Source organism: Aphis gossypii, chromosome 2 (assembly GCF_020184175.1).
Source record: "Aphis gossypii isolate Hap1 chromosome 2, ASM2018417v2, whole genome shotgun sequence".
Lineage (NCBI taxonomy): Eukaryota > Metazoa > Arthropoda > Insecta > Hemiptera > Aphididae > Aphis > Aphis gossypii.
In genome coordinates this window covers 14912132-14929320 of record NC_065531.1, presented here as the reverse complement: position 1 = coordinate 14929320, position 17189 = coordinate 14912132, and the positions used below count along the sequence as shown (strand labels likewise).

General features: G+C 28.8%; 1 protein-coding gene and 1 long non-coding RNA gene across 3 annotated transcripts in view; one reads left to right on the top strand and one right to left on the bottom strand.

The window, feature by feature from the left end:
* Positions 1–15299, bottom strand: part of LOC114120150 (uncharacterized) — a 69321-nt gene extending 54022 nt beyond the window's left edge. For both annotated transcript variants that reach the window (XR_003592092.2, XR_007603774.1), the window contains exons 1-3: positions 14641–15299; positions 6082–6308; positions 5771–5969 (exon numbers count right to left, since the gene is read on the bottom strand). This is a non-coding gene — a long non-coding RNA (uncharacterized LOC114120150). The remainder of the gene's footprint in view (positions 1–5770; positions 5970–6081; positions 6309–14640) is intronic.
* A 119-nt stretch (positions 15300–15418) lies between these two features.
* On the top strand, positions 15419–16573 carry LOC114120149 (syntaxin-18). The gene is made up of 2 exons (XM_027981971.2): positions 15419–16075; positions 16155–16573. The coding sequence occupies exons 1-2, from the start codon at positions 15419–15421 to the stop codon at positions 16404–16406; spliced, it is 909 nt and encodes a 302-aa protein (XP_027837772.2). The 3' UTR covers positions 16407–16573.
* The last annotated feature ends 616 nt before the right edge of the window (positions 16574–17189 follow it).

Here is a 17189-nt window from a genome sequence, read left to right as displayed (position 1 = left end):
AACGAAACGCAATAAACGATAACCCGTACATCTTATCTTAGACATACCTAACATCAGATCAAATGGATCTTGATGCGACTAATACGATATATTTTGGTATCATTAATATAAACGCCCAGTTTCAGTGGCGTCTGTGGTATAATTATTACGAGACGAAAAAACCTACATGCGTCTACAGACGCAGCAGCTGACGGTTTTATTTTGATGGCAGAGTGGCACGAGTCTACTGACAAAAACTAGAGGACAGGTGGCTAACACGGGCGATCGACAGGTGGCCCCGACAGTTGGAACAGCTTTTAAATACCGACGCCTTGTACGAAAAAAACAACGTGGTCACCTGCTCAACAAGTGGTCGTTTCGTCATATATCAATTATATTTTATGTATGTAGTATACTATATTATGTACTATACTCACATAGAATTCCAAATCCAAAGAGAAAAATAATTTTTTTAATTCAATTCGACGCACGCGCACCATCATAACATAGCGGATTATAATATGTACCGGTATATAATATTATAATATAAGCAATAGCTTAAAACCTGATCAAAAATATACACCTATAGGTATTATTGTCCAACAATAATTATCGTCTTGACGCGTGCCCAGGTAGTTAGTGACGTACTAAAGTGTAATAATAATAATATTATTATTATTGTATATACCTCCTATAGTGGTTTATGTACAACAGTGTGCCATGTGGTCACGTGGTATAATAATACCTATGTATAATAATATTACAAGATTATGGCCGAAGGGCAGTTTGTATACCTATACGTTGAGATGCTTATACTGCGTCGTATAAACTATCTGCTGCCGCCGCCAACGACGACGTTCGTTTTGAAACATAATCCGATGTTAATGCGGGTAATCAAGTCCCAATCAACCCTTGTGTAACGAAAACTCCTCTCTTCTCTTGATGAAATTCCGATGTGAGGTAATGGTTATATGGTTAAGGAAATCACGCTCTGTATATATTACCTTCACACTCGTTTGAACACAACCCCTCGGAAAAAAAAACAGTTATTTCTTATTAGTTTATTAGGTATACAAATTCCATGTTTACTATAATTTTGACAACAGTAACGCGGCTCTAAATCATCATGTATATATATATATATATTTATTATGTATTATACTCATACATGTTATTATAATGTTTAGTTTGTAGTACTGAATGTGTTGATACTCATAGCATTGTTGTACTTTTGTATCCTAATAATAATTTAAATGACATTTATGAAAATCAAATCGCATAATTTCTATACATGATGTACGTTTAAAATAAACATTATCATATAGTGTCATAATTTATAATGCCTATAATAATTACTAATATTTTATACATAAAGAGGATATTTGTATTTTAAAAAGTAGATAACCGCTGTGTAGTTACGCATTGTAGGTGTCGATTGTACTTTGCCATTGAGCATAGGTTACTGTAATGAATATTATGTTCAATTTGAAACGATAAATCATCTAATGAGATAAAAAACAATTCTGAGCAGAATCATGTGAATGTGTCAGCATATATTTCTAATGGTATTTTATTTTATATTTAAATTACTATTAAAAACAGTTTGCATATTATATTATGATAGTAATAATGATGACAATATTTTATACAATATTATCAACTAATAATTAATACATAAGTAATTTTTATATTAATACCTATAATTTTAATAAATTATACACATAAATATGTAAATATATATTATTATTAAAATAATCTTTTAGGAAACATGATTACCAAATGATAGAAACTTCAATTTTATAACTTATGTTTTTTTACTATTGTAAAAAGTATTAGGATCTCCTAGGGTATACAATCTAATATTTTCAACCCATCAGAAATGTTTTTAGAAGTTGATGATCGGAATATTTTATCTAATAGAAAGTATCTTTACACGGAAAAATACTTTAAAAAAAAAACACATCATTGTAAAATCAATACATTCATGAATACCATGAGCTCCGCTCAAAATCTAATATTAGGTATATATTTATACATAGTAAAAGTGTCTTCTTGGCACATGTGTACTTTTGAAATAATTTTCTCAAAGACCTACCACATAAATACTTAATAAACAAAACTAAAAGTTCTTATTGAAAATCAATTACAGATTTGCCGGAATTACGAGGTATCAAATATTCAAATATCAATCTACATAATATGGTAAATTAATCATTCCCTGTCTTCTTGAGAATATCGATATATTTCCGTATAGCATGTTGAAGGAATTTGTACTTGCAATATAAGTAAATTAATTAATTTTTACTCACATTTAAAGAACTATTTATGTATTAATTGATTCATTTCTAATATACCTACACAGTGAGATGATTAATATTCCATCGAAGTGTGATAGTAGCGGACGTGGTAGACAAATATAAATAAAATATAATGTATATCGTATTATCGTGGTTTGATATTATGGAATTACAGCTTGAGAGTTAAGTTTGGATAAAATAAGTCACCATACATAGATCTTATGCGGTGGATAAAAACATAATATCTATAAGTAAAAAAAATAGGCGTAGTAAAGGTGGCGTTTATGTTACCTTAAAAAAGGTCACGATGTGATTCAACTTCGATTTTACAGGACACCTCGTGACTACTATAAACTCTAATAGCGCTCATGATGGAAGATGTGGGGATATTTCCCCTCAGCTTATTTTGAACTTTATTTTTATATGACTCTATACCCCCTGTAACTATTAAATCTTAGATACGCCCATGTCCTCCACATTCCCCTCGTATACCTTAGCCGGCTTAGCCTATGTAAAAATCCACGTAGAACGAATACAGGAATATACTTTCATACATACTATAACACTAACAAATGCTCGCACACGACAGGCGCTATTATCGTATAAATAATATACTATAGTATAATCTAGTATTATACTTTTAAAGTATAATGTACACGCTGAGGTACACAGTCGAACGCATTTGCCGCTATCTGTCATTATCCGGCAAGCGTGTAATAGAATACAGATGTTTGTGAAAAAAAATTGTAAGAAGAAAAATATATAACTAAGCGTGTAATTTATGTTAAGTAAAATCGACCGGTCGTCCAGATGTTGTTGTGCGTACAACACATCATATAATAATTTAATATTCACAGCATACGATTCTGCGGCGGTCGAAACTAGACCGAGGTGCGTAGTGCGTACTACTAGGACGCGCAAACTACACACACGCGAAGTAAAATTAATAAGAAATGTACCTACCTAATATCATAATTTATATTTTATATTATTGAGTGTAGTAAACTAATTAAGATCGTGGAATGACTGTATGGACATATAGTACGACGCTATTGTCGTAAAGATATATAGAGTAGTCAGTATATATAGAGAGTACATAATATATAATATGTAAACCTACTACATTCTATAACGTACAAGTCGATACTTATACGTTGGATTGAAATCGTAAGGTCAATATCAATTTTTCGGTTTTTTTTTCAACCAAGCAAGTTTAAAATCCGAAATCCTTCAATTTAGTATAAAACATGAAAGTAGGACTGGATGTAAAAATATATAAATGGTCATTAAATGCACTAAGTAGTTAAAAGTTTTAAAACTGTAATAAAATAAAAGCAAATTATACAGAAAACTAACTATAACTTTGAAGAATTGGTAAAAGTTCTAATGATAGGATCAACTGATAATATACCTACTAGGATAACCTACTAAATATATCTAAATATAATTATATACATATTATATGTATATAATTATACTCCTCATGTATAATAAATGAATACCTATCTAGTTATATAAGATTTTTTTCATCCTGAAACTAATATATATTTTATATATCACTGGAATAAAGTAGAACTTTTTCATACAATTTTTTAAATCAAAACAGTTGCTTAAAAGAACATCTTACTAAAATAGTGTTTGTTTTGTTTTTTTTTAAGAATTAGAACGCTATTTTGTACTCTATCTCGCTGGTTAATGTGATGAATGATACTGTACATAAAGTGTATGATACTGCTAGTTTTTAATTTTAACTAATACGAAATCAAAAGATAACGCGTCGTTAAATTATAAACATTTTAGTTAAATAAATGTATTTTTGAAAATTTAAGATTATTAATCAAGAACTTTTTCCTCGCTAGCCGTCAACAATTTACCAGATGAAAAGAGTTTATGCGGGCTGGCGTATATAATATACATGAGACAGACACTAGAAGACTACGAAAGAGACGGCCAAGGCGGTAAGCGTCTTATCGGAACACGCAGGTGACGGACTACGGGCGCTCAGGCATTCCTGAGATTTTCGCGTCGCATGGTAGATTTTTTACATTATAATATTATATATATTATATTTTATTATATTATTATTATTGTCGTCGCGGCCGCACACCTGCGAACAGCTGAAGCGCGTGCAGCGTCCGCGCCGACTGTTGCAAACGAGTATAGTCTTTTCGGGGGTGTGTGATGGCTGAGAGGTGGGGGTTGAGGGTAATGGGCGCGCGTGAGCTCGCTTACAATAATATAGTATAAAAAATTCGACGACGAGGAGAAAGGAAGAAAAAATTGTTAACTATAATAATATATGACGACGACAAAGACCGCGGAGGAAAGCGAAAAACGACACGCTATTGCCTATTATTATACGCGCGTGTATATTATTATTATTGTGTGATGCATTGTACGTTATTGTATATTGTGCGGAGGACGACGGCTGAGCTGCAGAAAAATAAGCAGAAGAATAAGAAGGGAAGAAAAAGACAATATCGTCGCGCAAAGGGCGAGGAGTCCTGACAAAGGGCGTGTACCCGAAGAAAAAAATAAAAGACGTCGACGGTTAATATAATATAATATATTACGGAGACGCGCGATTGTCTCGTGCTCGGCCGGCTGAAAACCGTCTTATAGATATGATACGTACACGCGTGCGCGCGCGCGCTCATATATAATATACGTGTGTCGGGCACGCGCCCCTCGTCTAAGCTATAATATAACGTCGTATAGTCGGCATTCGGCATACATACATACGCACACACAAACACCCGGCCCGGGTCGTATCCAAAGACGATTGGTTTTTATGCGTGTGCGCGTCCGCGACGAGACGACCCTCGCAGGAAATACGTATGCTCAAGGATTATAATAATAATGTGTATAATGATAATAACGATAGTAATAATAATAAGAAGAAATCGTATGTGTGTACGTGTACCTGAGCGAGGAACAACGGGATTCTTGTGCGGGTTGGGTGGTGGCGGCGAGAGACACTGAGGAGGAAGGCAGCTGTTCCAACCGAGAAGACCGACGGCGGGTGCGTGTGCAGCTTGCAAGATGCTCCGCGCCGTTAAGGACATATAATATTATAATATAATATAAGCACCCAAGGACGAAGACGGCGGCACATTACTTTATAACATTATAATATATGTTATTATTATTATGTATAATATAGGTATACGATCGTCCCCCTCCCCCGAATCCAAGCTCAGACAACGTGGTTTTACGTGATGGTTATATACTGTTATAGTGTTTTGTATTTATAATTTATATATATATATATGTATAATAATATGCATGATGCGATGGACCCAGAGGCCAGAGGCGCTAAGTCCGCGCCGACCACGGAATACATCTGCCACCCGTAGTCGCCGAGACATTATTGTGACGTTGTGCAGTTATGGGCTATTTGAGATTAGTAAAATCTATCATTGTCTGCAGTGCGTTTCGAAACGCTTCCAATAAATTACATAAAATATTTACAACGTTGTATTGAATACACTTACTAAATTGACATGAATCGATATTTTCTACAAATTTCTCCTTTTAATAATATCTAAACGAAACTGAATTGACGATTGAAAGTGTGTGTACACAGTACACATGTGCAGGTACACGCGACCAAATTAAATTAATACATCTCATTTATTCTGTTGTACGTTATCGATTGTATTGTACAGAACCGCGTGCATGAATTTCACACCCCTATAACAAACATTCAAGTATCAAAATATGTTATTCAAATGAAAAATTGTCATATCTTATTGATACGCGTTTTACACAATATTAATTCTATTACATCTTAAACTTTCGTTACCTATAGGATTTCGTTAGAATTTGAATGTTTGATTAATTTATTGACGCTATTCGACCTCAACTTTCCGATTAAAATATACTTGGTGGGACGTATCATTCAACTTGAGTTTTACCGGAGACTTGTACGTTCGGAACAACTATGTATTACAATATGCACTTCGGCTTTCATCGCACTAGCTTTCGACCTGCATAAACGTATACCTGCAGGATTCCTCCAATGTCGTTATTCTGTAAAGTTAAACAATAAAAAAATGTGGTTGAAAAATATGACTAAATACTCATAATACGTTGACATATTGTACGTGGTTTAATCATTTTTATTTTCAACAATGCAATTATTATTATAGTATTATAACTAATTTATAGATATGATGCATAATCAAGCATGCCGAGAAATACGTGTTATACCAAGTTTGCAATGAAATCAAACATCACATCATTAATATTAGTAGGTATTATATTTCACAAATTACTATCAGTAGGATTTTTTTATACATAAGATAAGTAACATATATCAACACATTTGTCTTAATGTTTATACATAGTAAGTAACTTCATTAATAACTAGTAAAATGGTGAGATTAATTAATAAAGTATTCGTGAAAATTAGTTGTTTTATGAACTATTTACTTCATTTAATTCAATTTTTATTCTTAATATTAATAAATTGTTTATAATGAAAATAAATGCAATAAATTTATTGTTTTATTTTATAAGATTATATCTTTATAAACTATAAAGAAGCTGTATAAATACAGTTATGTTTATTTTTACAATACAGACTACAATGTTGTCAATTTACTTTAAGAACAAGATAAATTTGAGAAAAATCTCCACTATTATATTATTATATAATATTATAATAATATATTTATAAAGTGGTTTAAAACTTATTATAGTACCTATATATTACATATAGGCAGAAACCATTTGTTTAGAACAATTATAATTTATAAATTTATAATAATTTTTAACTGACTTAAATTCTAAATATGTTAATTATAAATTTTACATTACGAAGTTCGAAGTTGAATATATCATATATGTACAGTATGATTTACCAAGCATAATCACTCCCCTTTTATCTTTAATGATGCAGTTATTCAAAATCTGATTTTTAGAAATAGGTATGCTTATTTATTTTTTCAAGCTCTTGAAATTGTTTGTAATGCGAAAAAGTGTCATGTGAAAGTACAAATTTCTGTTTTTGATAGAGAACCGGAACTCTATTCTTTCCCATTTCTACTGTAGTTTATTTAGTGAATAATTTTCCAGAAAATTTTGACCTTCAAAATTTTTGATCAAAATTTCAACGAATAGTTTTTGAGTAATTAAACTTTGTGTTCCTACTAAGGATAATAAATCTACGATAATGGGTTTGGTTTATTGTTATTTTTCTTAGTATAAATATTTTAATGAATGAGAAACTACTTGTTCAAATTTTTAAATAGATGCATCAACATTTTCAAAAAAATAATCTAATAAATAATTTATAATTAAAAAAGGGATTCTTATTTAATAATAAAAAAAAAAAAAACAGAAATATGTATAACTATGAAGCACTTCAAATCTCAAGAATTTTAAAATAAATAAATTATATTTATAAATTCTAAAGATGAAAATTTGAATAAATTCATTATTAAAGAAAAAATGGGTATGAGCATGCTCGGTATTTTACCTTGTAGAATTACAATGCAGTGTATAGACGTAGCATAATATTATTATAGTGTACACGAATACAATTTATTTTGTTTTTATTATTATACAAGAATGACCGTAATATTGTTATTCTTAATTTAGTGACGTCATTTAGGTCGCGCAAGGTAAATACTTGGTTATTTAAAATTTAATAATATGGTAATTTTAAAATGCAATTTATCTTGCAAATTAGATAGATTTCAAGTAGAATTTATGGTTTGTATAAAAATATACAAATTTAAAAAATTTAAATAATGCTACTAATTCCAAAGCAAACGTTCAAACGACCAAATTATTGAATTATGAACTTGGAAATATTAACATACTAGAGGGGAATATTTTAGTAGTAGCCTATCGATTTAAGACCGTAGCACTATGACGAATCGTAAACGTATTTAATGATAGGGTATAGTTCCTATGGCGCTTAGTATGGACACAGATGACAAAAGCAGTATATGAACAATAAAATATTACGCACAGCTGTTTACTTTTAATACCTCAAACGCTGAATATTAAAACATCGATCTGATTTTGAAATAAAACATTTTACTATAATAAGTAATAACTATTGATTTGTTTTTAATATAATATATACAATACATTATACAGTTTATACAGTGTAGTACTATATACTACATATATCATGACTAATGTTGTAATATGTAAAGATCTTTGTTGTAAAAGTTATAATTGTAAGTAAATTATATTAAGTGTATAAATAATTCTTGCTAAAATTGTACATGAATAAAGTTTTATTAAAATATCAATGTTTTAGATATTATGTTGTACTTTTTGTGATATGGAGTTATGCTTCGTTTTATCATAATATTATAATAATAAATAAACAACTCAGAACAAGGATATTACAATTTACAACTAGAACATATAAATTGTATTGACTACTGATGAGTGTTTTTATATTAGAATTGTATGATTATTAAATAGCGTTTTATTTAATTACCGTCAATATTTATAGGTAGTAACTACAGTTAACGAAACAAATTGATTTTATGTATAACTGTAATCGGTTAAAACAATAATCTGCACTCTGCAGACTGCAGTCTGCATTGTTTATGCAAATAGATTAAATAAATATAGCTAATAATAGAATTATTTAAATTAAGACCATTAAATATTATGTTAACAATTTAATATTTGTGTAGCAGGTATTTTGTAATGTAATTAGTATTGAGCTTATTGATATAATTGATGACAAGATGTATGTAGGTATATAATTATCAGATTATTACATAGTTTTTAGCTATTTGAAACGATAATTATTATTATGTATTAATCATGATAAATCGTTTTTTTTTTTTTAAAAACTAGCCATTGTTTTGGAATAGTATTAGCGACGGTTTTCAAATATTTATGTTAAATAATCAAATTCTAAAAAATGATGGGACAACCATTTTTAAACCAAAATTATGTTTAAAAAATTGATTTCCGTATTATGAAGAAAATTTCAAAAAATATATAGTATTATTTTTTTATCGATTATCTTCCAAACATGACGATTATATTAATGGTTCTCACTAGTATTGGTCAAGATATTTTTAAAAATAAAAATATATAATATGTAAAACAACGTTGTTTTATATTATAACTGTTGTCTATTGATATATTAGGTATAAATTAAAAAATATCGGCGTTTACAAAAAGACATCATAGCCATTGCCCATTACTGGCAGCGTGCTTAGCTACATAATATATAATATATATGTTATACAATAACATTATACAGGGACAATTTGGATGTTGGTCTACGTAAGGCAGATGCACATTAAACTGGTTTGCGGCATTGTTGGCATTCACATACGACGACGTATGTGCAGTGGGAGGTATAAATTGAATATATATATATATATTTATATATTAAATATATAAAGGTGCCTTGGCGCGGAGCTGATTTGCAGGTAAAACGCGTATATTTATTTAGGAATGAAATATGTGAACTACACAGGTATTCTTCATCCATTGTACTTCCGTGTATAATGTATATATACACCTATAATACAGGCTATACAGTAAACACATTGAAAGACCAGAAATCGAAGTTAAATTCACCACGGTTTTTATTTAATATTATTATATACATAACATTAATCGTAATTTCTCCCCTTTAAACGTATACAAATGTTCTATCGACAGTGGAGCGTTCAAAATGATTTCCCCGGTCAGTGCGTAACGATTTTTGAAACCGCCACCCACAAAGCGTGCGAATAAACGCGTCACACGAAATGCAAAATGTTTAGACACTTTTGTGTGGTTTGAGGCACATGTGTACACTGTCGTATCTGTACAATAGTAACTTCATACGATTTACACAACGTTTATGAACCGTGAGCAATAAATAAAATTAACAATGTAACTTTAAAAATATCAGAATAAATTCAAATATACCTAATAAGTTTATTAAAAATTCCAGACATTACCAACTACACTAACCATACTTTTGGTTTTTACGCAACATTTTTTATTTATTTTTTTGACTAAGTGAAGTAATTACAAATAATTTATAATACTAAACAATTTCAAAAAACAGTCTGAACATTATAATATCTTAAACAAATCTATGTAGGTATAATTATGTCAATTTAAATATCCTATATATTTTTTCATGATAAGTTCTCACAATTATTTCCATGAGATTAAATTAATTAAATTATACCATTGAGTACTGACTATAAAATATTCATTATTTGCCATTTGGTTAATATATCAGTTCACTCAGACACTCAGTGCGGTCTGCATTATTAGTAGGTATAAAATAGTATGTGATTCGTATTTCGTGTTATTATTCAAACATTAGCATTTGTTTCTATACTTCAAGATGATACAAAGTTAATAACTTTCCATTTAAAAGTGTCATGCATAAATGATTTGCATTCTAATGGAAAAAATATTTTCGTTGAAATATTGATTATAGCTTGACCAGCAATAATAAAATTAGTGAATTGATAGTTGAAAGTATAAATATTTGTATTCTCATAATATATATAGTTTGCTGTTATAATGATGGTACATACTACTTATTCGAACTAAACACATGCTCAACCTTTAGGGCAGTTGCCATACGCCTATACACCGTTAAAACAACCCTCGGGGTTGCCAACTGTTGATTTTGTACACACAATCGAAGTTATTTTATTTCGATTTTTAACCAGTTAAATTTTAAATAGTTTTAAATGAATTGATTTTTCGTGAATATTTTACATCAATATACAAGATATACTGACTATACTTGTCAATTAGCAGCCGAGTAGGGTTTTAGTTTTATTCTTCCTGAGCCTACTTTAAATATGATAAAGTTTTTTGTAGAAAAAGTAAAATAATAATAATAAACAAAAATCGAATTCAACCAAAGAAACAGGTTCGACCGACTTTTCACCGATACTCAGATATGAACGCCGGAAGACAATATCGCGTGTCATACGGAAACCACATCCGGACGTACACCGGCCATCCTGGCTGCCCTGTTTCCGTTGAATACGAATACCGTCACACACATTTCTCATGATTCCCGTAAGGGTGTTCTTTCCCGTGTGATGCAATGATGGGAGACGACTAAACAGATTTTGTTGGTATCGTGAGACTGAGACATCGTACAATTATTTTAAACGCATTCATGTCATTATTGCACATAATATTGACATCAAAATATCATTTTACTTCCACTATAAAAATATTACCATTTTTTTTTTTTTTATGATATTAAATATATTAGACGATTAACACTTTAATATTGACGCATTTCATAATTTGGGAATTAATCAAAATAAGTTGTAAAAGCTATTATTACCTATAGGTGCTAAACAAACTTTTATAAAAAAAAAAACAACATAAAATGCAAGGCAAAGAAGCACCTCCTATTTTATGCAAACCACAAAGGTAACTTAAGAAAAATGTGATTCTCGAGAAATATAAATATAAATTAATGAAAACATAATTGAATTGTTTGGTTTATCGTAAACAATTTACTTGTCATAATGGTAATGGTTCAACAAATAAATTTAAAAATAATAACAATGGTTGTAAGCAAAAAATAATTGTTTTCCCATTTTCTAGATATTTAATTTTTTCTTGATTGTATTTTAATAATTTGAAAAATAGTTTGGCTTTTTCACAGAATTTGAGTGCAAATATATTGTTTAAAATTAGAAATTCTTAAACTTTATTTTTTTATTTAATACGTATCTATGTTTGTGCAATAATTTTTGTTAATTATACTTTATTAACAATTATTTACATTTTTGTGTAAAATATACATTGAATTTTTAATATTTTAAAATTAACGTATATTAATGAGTAATAATTTTCTCAAAATGATGAACATTATGTTTTATAATGATGGTCGATAGATATATTTACATAAATATATATTTAAAAATGCAATCAATATGAATATTATACAATTAACTACTTTGTGTTTAATCTACCTAGTAGTGAAAATGTAAAATTATACCTAAAAAGAATTTTTTGTAGAATTGAATAATTGTATTTATAAAATATTTTTAACGTCCTGTTAGGTATTTTTTACCTAATTATTAATAACAATATATGATCATGTAAATATCATAATTGTATCTATTTTGATGTTTGTAAATATTACCATAGAAATAGAATTTATATTAGTATATAATATAAATTATTATGAAAAAATTAAATTAATAAATAATCAAATTCACATTTTTGTTTGAGGATTTTAGTTTTAGTATAATGGTATCATTATAATTCACATCAAGTGATCTTTAATTTTAATACATTATATTATAGTATTATACCTACTATTTATAAAACAATTGTATACGATGTAATTTTCAAAGTTACTACGATTTGTTTACGTATGTTAGAAAGTACATACAATATACATCAATCATTAAGGGGGTTGAATTCATTTCTAAGGAGTAAACGATAGGCATTTAGTTTAACAGTTAAAGTCGCAATAAACACAATTTATATTAATATTAATAAAATAAAATAATTATATAAGTAAACATATTTTAATAATAATATTCCATAGTATATATTTAGTATTCGTGATTTATCTGCTGCTAAATGTAATCATATTTTTAACAACCATCAAAACATGATCAACCAAGACAATGATCATCATCATTATTTTATTTTTTGAATATTTTATTTGAAAAACACTAGATGAAAGAATAAGAATTTTAAAACAATATTGCGGAATAAACTAACTATACTTTTATATAGGTACTATTAAATAATTTATTTATTATCCACAAAATATAAATCATGCATTTATAATAGCCGTACAGTCTTAGAAAAAATAAATTAACACAAAATATAGTGGTTTACTAACATCCAGCCTCTTTATCTTTTCCAACTAACTTTTAAAAGTATTATTAAAAGCATTTAGATTTCAAAAATTATATTTATATTGTATAATAATAAACCACTGGTGGTTTTTTCAAAAGTAATAAAGCAGTTTCATTTTTTTTTTTAGTTTCTTTTCCAAATTAAATATTTTAATAAAATGTGTGATTTTAGAATTAAGTGATCATTAATTTTTGTTATCAGAGTCAGATCTAGGTAGGGCGAACCAGGGCACTTGCCCCTAAAGTCTTGGTTGGGGGGCACCAAATTATCTAATAACAGTGGCACAATAAAAGGGGGCAAAATTATGAGAGGATGCTAACTTTATACTTTGCCTGGGTAAAAAATATGCTATACTTACCCGACCCTGTTTGCAGTGTACAATACATAATAACTAAGTTCAAATAAATAAATATAACTATTTTGAATAGTTTTTTCCTAAATATATTTTAATTTTTAATATTAATTTTAATACAAATATCTAATCCTAAATTAATAATAATTAACTTATTAAAATATTAACTATAATGATGTACATTATATATTATAATATTTAATTTAATGTCTTAGAGAAAAGTCTGTTATAATTTTTTAGCACCTACCTAATGTGTTTTACAACCTTCATTCTAGAAAATGCTATTTCACTGTTTATTTATATAAAATATTAATAATAATTGACTGGATTTAGGCGTTTAATGTAGGCAATTTTCATACATATATGTAGGATACCGGAAAATAAAAACCGTTGAAAATTACCAATCAAAATGACACATCAGGAACATATGGTCATGTGTGCATGTAGGGGTGACTGCAAAGTTACATCCTGTTTAGGTTGTTAGCACGTAAATACAATTTTTAATTTATATTCTTCGGACTTGGTAATAATATACTAAACATTTCCATTAAAATAATGTTTTTTTCATTCTAAAACAAGTTTCACTTGTGACCTGGTCATCATGACAGGACATAGTTTTAAATAATTTAGTTAGGTATGAAATACTTATTGGTTATCTCAACAACCTACGATTTTCTAGTAACTCAATTCATTTATTGTGATTATAAAGGTTAACACTGCGTTATATTATTTTAAAACAGTTTGTCAGTCTTTTTTTTTTAATAAAACCACAATACCTACAAATGTTTTAAATAACTAATATTTTAGACACAAGAGATATAATACAACATTAAAAAAAACTTATATCATATCGTTTGGGAATTTGAGCGTATTCTGCCGATGCTAATAGTTTTATTAGCATCCATAGGTTATTAATATTTGTTGATGTAATATTGATTACAGATTGATTATTATTTTCGAAGAAGTTGTTTATAGGTATATTATTGGGCTGTTAGTGATAATAATTGATAGATTGCCAACAAACATAAATTTCAATGAAGATTATTATACACCTATTTGGAATTGCACTTGATTGATTTTTAGATTTAAACACAAAATAATAGCAATAAGTACCTACTAAAAATAATAAAATTGTATAGAAAATAACGAACATCGAAATAAACTTACCTCAAATATTTTTGAATTAGAAACCATAAGTGATCTGTTTCGGTGTTTGTATCTTGCAAGCCATTAACAGCGTATAAATAAATAAATTATAAATACTTCACTTTGAAAACACGAATCAACATTTTCTATTGGCACCACTATATTTATTATATGGGTCGAGTGGTAAAGAAAAATACGTTAGTTATGTCAATTATATTATTTAACTATAATGTAAAACACAATTGTAATTTAATTTATTCTGATGAACATTCACGCGCGTTTATTATTTTATATTTGTACGATATTTTTCAAGGATGAATCCAGGATCGGAGTATATTAATTTGCAGCAATTCGAAGTATATCGACACGAACACATAGTTAATTGATTGGAAAAATTAAAAACGAAGATGATGGTGTTTATTGAGTGGTCATTTTTTCGGGAACGATTGGAACGATGAAACAAAGAATAAAATTCGTCATGGATTATAATAATACTAAATATACATAATATTATATTATTTGGTATTACTAGTACGTCCATGGAATTTGAACGTAAAAATGGCGGTCTGTTCCGCATCATTAAATGCGTTATCTGAGTTACAACCAAAACCATGGTTATTAACAATTTTTAAATCCACTGTTGTTATCACGTCGATAACCACACGACAACACAATTGAAGATAGCATTATAATCATAATGACAAGTGATAATTGATAGCGGGGAATATTCAAAAAAGAGTTGTCGTCATACTTAATTTTTTTTGGTGTAACCATATTTTACGATGATTTTGTAGTTAAAATGGACAAGACTGCTGTGTTCAAAGCGTATGTTAAGACGATCAAAACGAGAAACAGAGCATTCGGGTCCCCAGCACCGCCACAGGTGGATATTTTGAAGCAGCGAAAGCCGCGCAGAGATGAATTTTCTCGTAGGGCCAAGGATATTGTCAACGATCTAGTCAAGTTAACAGACTTTTTGAACCGTCACTTTAAGGACTATATTGACGTCCAGGCTTTTAACCAGCAAACCACGTTAACGGACGCAGACCGTGACAAAATCGATATCGGCGCACAGCACATTATTAAAACATGCAGTCAACAATTGACACAGCTAAAAAAGAGTTTGGCAGGTGATTGCAGTCAAATTGATGATCATAGACGGCAGATCATACGCTATGTTGAATGGCGATTAAAATCTGTCTCAAAATTGTTTGCTGAGATCAAAGCAACACGGGCGCAAAGGTGTTTAGAGTATGAGAATGTTTCAAAGTTGAGCAACTTGACTCATGGTTTTGAACCTTTGAAAGAAACCAATAACGCAGCAATTGTTGATTATGAAGCAGCTGATCGACAATATGCCGCTCAACAAGATGATGAATTATCACCAGAAGAATTACAAATGTTTGAAGCTGAAAATATAGAAATGTACAACGAATTAAATCAGTTATCAAATGAAGTAAGTACTATACTTTGAAATTGGATCGTTTCATTTGCCAACTTTTTATTGAGCTGTTTTTCCTTTTGTTTTTTTTTAGGTAAGAAATATAGAGTCTAAGGCTGTACGAATTGCTGAATTGCAAGAGTTGTTTACTGAAAAAATATTGGAACAAGATCAGGATCTTGAGAGAATAGACACAATTGCAGTGAATACCACTGAGAACATTGTTGATGCCAACACTGAAATAAGATCAGCTATACAAACTAATGCTGGTCTTAGAGTATACATATTATTTTTTATATTAGTACTTTCATTTACCTTACTATTTTTAGATTGGTACAATGATTAAATGTGATAAATGTGAAACTATTTTACCAAAACTAAAAATTACCAATGTTGGTATTATAAAACAAGTTATTAATTTGTTTCGGATAAGGTGAAATTATTGTGATTATTTTATGTACCTTTGGTTAATAATTTATGAAGTTTAATAAATTAATATTATTTAATCATTAATTGTTGTTTTGATTTCTCTTGTAATATTTATGATTTAGTTCAAATTAATTGAAATAAAGTTATTATTTTAGCATTTAAATTATCATTACAATCAATGACTCACTTTGTATGCAAATATTATGTTTAATAAATATGAAATTATATTAATAGTGTTTTTTTTATTATAACACAATACAGACCACATTGTATAATAATAAAGAAGTTAAAAAGACGGCAAGTGTTAGATAAAAAAGGAATTCAATTTTTTTTTTCTAAACAGTGAAATTCAACATACAATTATTAAGGATAAGAGACGTTATATCACAAATTAATGTAATTTTGAACCAATCATAATCATGATTCGTTAAAATGTAAATTCCTCAATTATTAAGAATATGTGTGTTGTACACATCATGAGATTTTATATCGATGGCGTATGACTTTTGAGTTTTACTTAATGTATATATTTTTCAGCTTAGTTTTCAAAATATTTCTTACATGCAATCAAACAATATTTTGACTAAGTTATCCTGATGTATGCTCAATCAATCCTTGACCTTAACAAATGTTAAAAACATTGACTTCATGAATTATTATTTAGTTACTATGAAACAAAATAATAATTAACATTTAATTA

What these genes read in the sequence shown, in the direction of transcription:
- LOC114120149 (XM_027981971.2), top strand. Translation starts at nt 15,419, where the DNA reads ATGGACAAGACTGCTGTGTTCAAAGCGTATGTTAAGACGATCAAAACG. An exon ending in TAAATCAGTTATCAAATGAA is followed by an intron (nt 16,076 to 16,154) that starts GTAAGTACTATA and finishes GTTTTTTTTTAG; the next exon opens with GTAAGAAATATAGAGTCTAA.